This window comes from Sorex araneus, chromosome 4, assembly GCF_027595985.1.
Source record: "Sorex araneus isolate mSorAra2 chromosome 4, mSorAra2.pri, whole genome shotgun sequence".
Taxonomy (NCBI): domain Eukaryota; kingdom Metazoa; phylum Chordata; class Mammalia; order Eulipotyphla; family Soricidae; genus Sorex; species Sorex araneus.
In genome coordinates this window covers 77,234,982-77,240,981 of record NC_073305.1, presented here as the reverse complement: position 1 = coordinate 77,240,981, position 6,000 = coordinate 77,234,982, and the positions used below count along the sequence as shown (strand labels likewise).

Below are 6,000 nucleotides of genomic sequence, written 5' to 3'. Positions count from 1 at the left end.
TATATATATATATATATATATATATATGTAAAACCAAGTGGGTCCAGAGTGATAGTACAGCGGGTTGAGCACTTCCCTTGTCCACAGCTGATGCGGCTTCTATCCTCAGCATCACATATGGTCCCTTGAGTACAGACAGATGTGGCCCGAAAAGATCGGGAGTTGAAAAGGTGGGGCACTTGCTTTGAACCCCCAAATCCCATATGAACCCTGCGCACAGAGCAATGCCAGGTGTGGCCTAAAGGTAAACCGAAAAAGAAGTGGCTGAGGGGGGCAGAGGACAGGAGGAGGAGATGCCCTGGACACTGGTGCAGAAGTGTACTAAGACACTCTGGTGCTGGAATGTTCTATGCGTGAAACCTGCTTTCACACTATTATGAATCACGGTGACTAAGGTAAAGTTAAATTTTTTTTTTAAAATGTGGGAGGCCAGAGAGAGAGAGTGCAGTGGGTAGGACTTTGCACACAGCCAACCCAGTATTTTGTTATTGTTATTATTTTTTGGTTTGGGCCCACGCTTGCCGATACTCAGGGGTTCACTCCCAACTCTGCACTCAGGAAATACTGGCAGTGCTTAGGGGACCATATGGGTTCCTGGGGATCAACCCCAGGTTGGTCGAGTGCCATGCAAGAGCCCTACCAGCTGTATTACCGCTCTGGTCCCAGCCAACTCAGTTTTAATCTTGGCCACTACACGGTCCGGTCCCCAAGCGTCTCGGGGTGCAGCCGAGGAGACCCCCCCCCTGCACTGCCAGGCTGATTGCTGACACTAGGTCCCGAGCAACGCCACAGCCCATGGCTCTCCACTGTGTCATTGCCATGCTGGCTGAGAATGACAGTGAGGGACCCCCTCAGCACCGCTGGGAGGCTCCCCAGAACACAGGACAGACGTGAAGGTCTGGACGCTGGCTTAGAGGGCCAGCGTGGGTGTCTCACAATCCAGTCCCCCGTGCTGCAGAGAAGCACCCTGGGGACCCAGGAGGTGGCCAGCAGGTAGGCTGGCAGCGAGCGAGTGGGATGCCCTGAGCTTAGTCCCCGACACGCACGTGTGCCCAGAGCCTCAGGGGTCCCCAGGGGAAACCGGGAAGAACAAAATGACAAGTGATCACAGGATGCTGTTCTAATAGATCTCCATTTCTTTCCTCTGTTTTACACGATTGAACCGAGGATTGAACCTGGGTTGGCCACGTGCAAGGCAACCCACAGCACCGTCACTGTGGCCCCTAAAAATTTATTATTATCAATGGGAAAATGGTCTGATTTCTTTGGACCTTTCCATTAAAAGCCTTATCAAGTTACTCTTTGTTCCCATTAAAAACTTTCGCATGGGGGGGCCAGAGAGATAGTACAGTGGGTAAGGCCTGTGCCTTGCACACAGCTGACCCAGGTTCAATTCCTGGTGCCCAGTATGGCTCCCGGAGCACACCCCGGAGTGATGCTTGAGCACAGAGCCAGGAGTAAGTCCTGAGCACCACTGGGTGTGGCCCCAAAGTCAAAATAAGTAAATAGATAAAACTTTTGCATAAGGGCTGGAGAGATGGCTCACTAGACTGAGTGGATGGTGCCTTGCATGGAGGAGTTTTGAGTTCCATTCCTGACACTGCGTGGCACCCAAAGCTTCCTGGGAGGGACCCGCAAGCACTGAGCTCGGAGTAGCCCTTTTTTTTTTTTATTTTTTGGGTCACACCCGATGATGCACAGGAGTCACTCTTGGCTCTGCACTCAGGAATTACCCCTGGCAGTGCTCAGGGGACCATACGGGATGCTGGGAATTGAACCCGGGTCGGCCGTGTGCAAGGCAAACACCCTACCCGCTGTGCTATCGCTCCAGCCCCCAGAGTAGCCTTTGAGGCACTCCAGGTGTGCTCCCCACATCCCCACAAAAGTCAAATAAAACTTTGCATAAATCTTTTTTTTTTGGGGGGGTCACACCCGGCGATGCACAGGGGTTACTCCTGGCTCTTCACTCAGGAATTACCCCTGGCGGTGCTCAGGGGACCATATGGGATGCTGGGATTAGAACCCGGGTCGGCCGCAGGCAAGGCAAACGCCCTGCCCGCTGTGCTATTGCTCCAGCCCCTCAGGGGACCATATGGGATGCTGGGAATCAAACCCAGGTTGGCACGTGCAAGGCAAACGCGCTACCCACTCTGCTATCGCTCCAGCCCCAAAACTTTGCATAAACCCAGGCTGCCCCAGGGCTGCTCAAGGGAGGTCTTGGCGGGGGGGGGGGGGGGGCGTGGATCTGGGGTCAGCTGCATGCAAGGCTGTCTCTCCACCTACTATCCCTACAGGCCTTGTCATTCCTGTTGGTGTTTTGGGTTACACCCAGCTGTACTCAGGGCTTCCTCCTGGCTCTGAGTTCAGGAATCGTTTCTACTGGGACTTGGGAGACCATATGGGGTGCTGGCAGTGGACCCCCAGTCAGCCACGGGCAAAGCAAGTGCCTTGCTGTACTATTGCTCCAGCCTGCCTTTGTTTTTTGTTTTTTTGGTTTTTTTTTTAGTTTTTTTTTTTTTGGGGGGGGTGCAGAGAGGGTAGTACAATGGGTGGGGCGCTTGCCTTGCATGCTGCCAGCCTGGGTTCTATCCCCCTCGTCCCACATGGTCCCCTGAGCCCACCTGGAGTGATCCCTGAGCACAGAGAACAGCCAGGTGTGATTCCCCCCAGAAGAAATCTGTTTTAAAAAGTTTCTGTAGGGGGGGCTGGAGCGATAGCACAGCGGGTAGGGCGTTTGCCTTGCACGCGGCCGACCCGGGTTCGATTCCCAGCATCCCATATGGTCCCCTGAGCACCGCCAGGAGTAATTCCTGAGTGTAGAGCCAGGAATAACCCCTGTGCATCGCCAGGTGTGACCCAAAAACCTAAAAAATAAAAAAAAAAAAAGTTTCTGTAGGGGTTACCTCTGTACTGCTGGGGGAGTGATCGTGTAGTGCAGATCTCAGCCCCAGGCCCCTTGCACATGCCAGGCTCATGCTCTGCTTGAGGCTGTTTAGTATTAGACATGCTCAGGTGAAAAGGAGCACAGCGTTTTAGTTTGTTAAGTATACATATTTCTTCATTCCGTGATTTTAGGCATTGATTGGCAGTACTGTCCCTGCTGGGGATCTGTGCAGCCGATGTCTTAATACCTCCCTCTCCACGAGTGTCTGTCCCAATGTCTTGGGGTTCTCTCCTCAACTTGCCCACCCCACATACCCAGTCGAAACTCCCTGCAAGCTCATTTCTGTACATCAGTTCTCAGGCTCTGTTGCCGTTGGCCGCATATTATCTCCAAACTCTGCCAAAACACTTTAGTTGGGGCCAGAGAGATAGGTATGGCACAGCCCATCGGGTGCTTACCTGCACGAGACCAACCCAGTTCAGTCCTTGGCACCTGATGATCCCCGAGCACCTCCTCAAGTCATCCCTCAGTGCAGAGCCAGGAGTGAACCCTGAGCAGCATTGGGTGTGGTGCCCCCGACCCCCAAAGAGCCAACAATTTTAATCTTTTTTTTTCTTTTGGTTGGGGGGTTATGTCACGTCTGGCTGGGTTCAGGGCTTACTCCTGGCTCTGTGCTCAGGACTATGTTCAGGGGACCATATAGGGTGCCGGGGATTGGATCTGCCCAGGCTGTGTGCAGAGCAGATACCCACTGTATTGTCTCTCCAGCCCTGACTCATAGTTCCTATTTATTTGTTGTGTAATTTGAGCCCCCCCCATTAGTGCTCACGGACCTTGCGTAGCTGGGGAGGGAACCCGGTTCTCAAAGCAAAGCACGTGCTGAGTCTCAGCAGAGCGTTCTGGCGAGTAGTGAGCCCCCCCACCTCCCCTCCTCCGCCCACCCTCGAGTGACGGTCTTCCCGCCGCCCTCCTGCCCAGGTGAGCGAGCAGTTTGCCCGCCACATTGACCAGCGGATCCAGGGCAGCCGCATCGGCGGGGCCCGCGGGCTGGAGATGCTGGCGCAGCTGCAGCGGTGCCTGGAGACAGTGCCCACCTTCAGTGGGCTGGAGATCGCCAGCACCTTTGAGCACTACTACCAGTGAGTGGGGGGGCCAGTGTGCCGGCCCCGGGGCAGGGCGGGGTCGGGTGTGGGGGGGCAGGCAGGAGGCTGGGCCGGCCGTGCCCAGGGTCCCCCTGAGGCCGCCCCTGGGCTGTGTGTGCTGCAGACACTACATGGCGGACCGTCTCCTTGGCATGGGCTCGAACTGGCTGGAGGGGGCCGTGCTGGAGCAGATCGGCCTCTGCTTCCCCAACCGCCTCCCCCAGCAGATGCTGCGGAGTCTGAGCGCCTCCGAGGAGCTGCAGCGCCAGTTCCAAGTATACCAGCTACAGCGGCTGGATCAGGAGCTCCTGAAGCTGGAGGACACGGAGAAGAGAATGCAGGTGGGGGGGCCGGCGGGCCCAGGAGGGGGGCTGTGCCACGTCGACCCCCTGCTCAGGGACTCCCCGCTCCTCCTCCCCTAGGTGGGCCGCGAGGAGCAGCACCAGGGGAGGAAGGAGGGGCAAGCTGAAGAAACCGGGGCGGCTGCAGCGGCCGCGGGCTCGGAGGACGAGGACGAGGATGAGGATGAGGATGAGGACCTGTACTACGAGGGCGCCATGCCCGAAGTGTGCGTGCTGGTCCTGGCCCCCCGCTGCTGGCCCACCGCCTCCATCTCCCACATGCTCAACCCCAGAGTCTGCCTCCCCGCCTACCTGAGGGGCACCTTGAACCGATACTCCAACTTCTACCGCAAGAGTGAGGAGCCTGTGGAGGGCCTGGGCCACGGGCGGCACGCGGGGGTGGGCGCCGGGTGGGGAGTCTATGGTTTCGGGGCGCAGGGGGTGGGGTGTGAGAAGAAGGGGCCAGAGTGGGGCCAGAGCGACAGTACAGCAGGAATAGTGTTTGCCTTGCACGCAGCTGACCTGGGTTCGGTTCCCGGCGTCCCATATGGTCCCCCGAGCACCGCCAGGAGTGATCCCTGAGCACAGAGCCAGGAGTTACCCTGAGCATCACTGGGTGTGGCCCCCAAACTAAGCAAAACAAAATAGTGGGGGGCAGGGGCTTTCTAGCACCACATCCCCAGACTGATGTCCTTTCTGCTCTGAGATGCCGGGGGAGATGGGTCAGAGGGCTGGAGCACATCCTTGCATGCAGGAGCCTGGGGCCACAGCCCTGGCCCTGCACAGTCCCTGGCCCAGCTAAGACTAACCCCTGGGAACGGCCAGGTGTGGCTCCCCCCCACCCCCGAAACAAAACCAAAAACCCCAAACAGATCCAGGACTGATGGGTTTCCTGGGTGAATATGTGGCTCTGGGGTCAGTCCCCAACACCCCTTGGCCCCCGAGCACCATGGGATACCCACTGCCAAAGAAAAATTGAGACCCAGGATTCATCGGCTGTTTTGACAGGATGGAGACTGGAGACTTCTGAGGCCACCAGAAAGGGTGTTTTCAGGGCTGGAGTGATAGTACAGCAGGTGGGGAGTTAGCTTTATATGTGGCCGACCCAGGTTCAAGGTTCAATCCCATTTGGTCTCCCACCGCCCCCCACCCCGCACCACCAGGAGTAATTCCTGAGTACAGAGCCAGGAGTAAGCAAAAATCTAAAGGGGAAAAAAAAAACAAAAACAAAGAACCGTGTTTGGTCAGTGCTAGGATGTGCCTCCTGGTCAGAATCCAAGATAGGGATGTGGCGTGTAGGGGAGGGGGGACTGTGCGTTTCAAGGAAGAGCGTGGGTGTGCGGGACTCGAGCACACGGTGGCTGAGAGTGTCCTCCTGTCCAGCCCCTGGCGAAGGACAGATGAAGGATGGGGGGAACGGAGAAACAGGGCCCAGGGCTTGCTGGTAGTCAGTTTATTACTCTCTCCTCTCCTGCGTAGTCCGATCTCCCCTGACAGCACAATCATAGTCGTAGTTTGGGTCGTCATCCCAGTCATCATAGTTCTCTCATCCTCATCCTCAGAGTCCTCGACCTTTGCCCTCAGCATGGTTATACAGCATGAAGGGTGGGGTACGAGTAGATGGGGCTGAAAG

The 6,000-nt window shown here is 56.6% G+C and overlaps 1 protein-coding gene across 2 annotated transcripts in view; it reads left to right on the top strand.

Moving 5' to 3' along the window:
• The window catches only part of CUL7 (cullin 7), a 28,565-nt gene that overhangs the window by 19,794 nt on the left and 2,771 nt on the right, over positions 1-6,000 (top strand). For both annotated transcript variants that reach the window (XM_055134397.1, XM_055134396.1), the window contains exons 20-22: positions 3,863-4,023; positions 4,151-4,367; positions 4,449-4,722. In XM_055134397.1, coding sequence (XP_054990372.1) covers positions 3,863-4,023; positions 4,151-4,367; positions 4,449-4,722 — 652 coding nt within the window. The remainder of the gene's footprint in view (positions 1-3,862; positions 4,024-4,150; positions 4,368-4,448; positions 4,723-6,000) is intronic.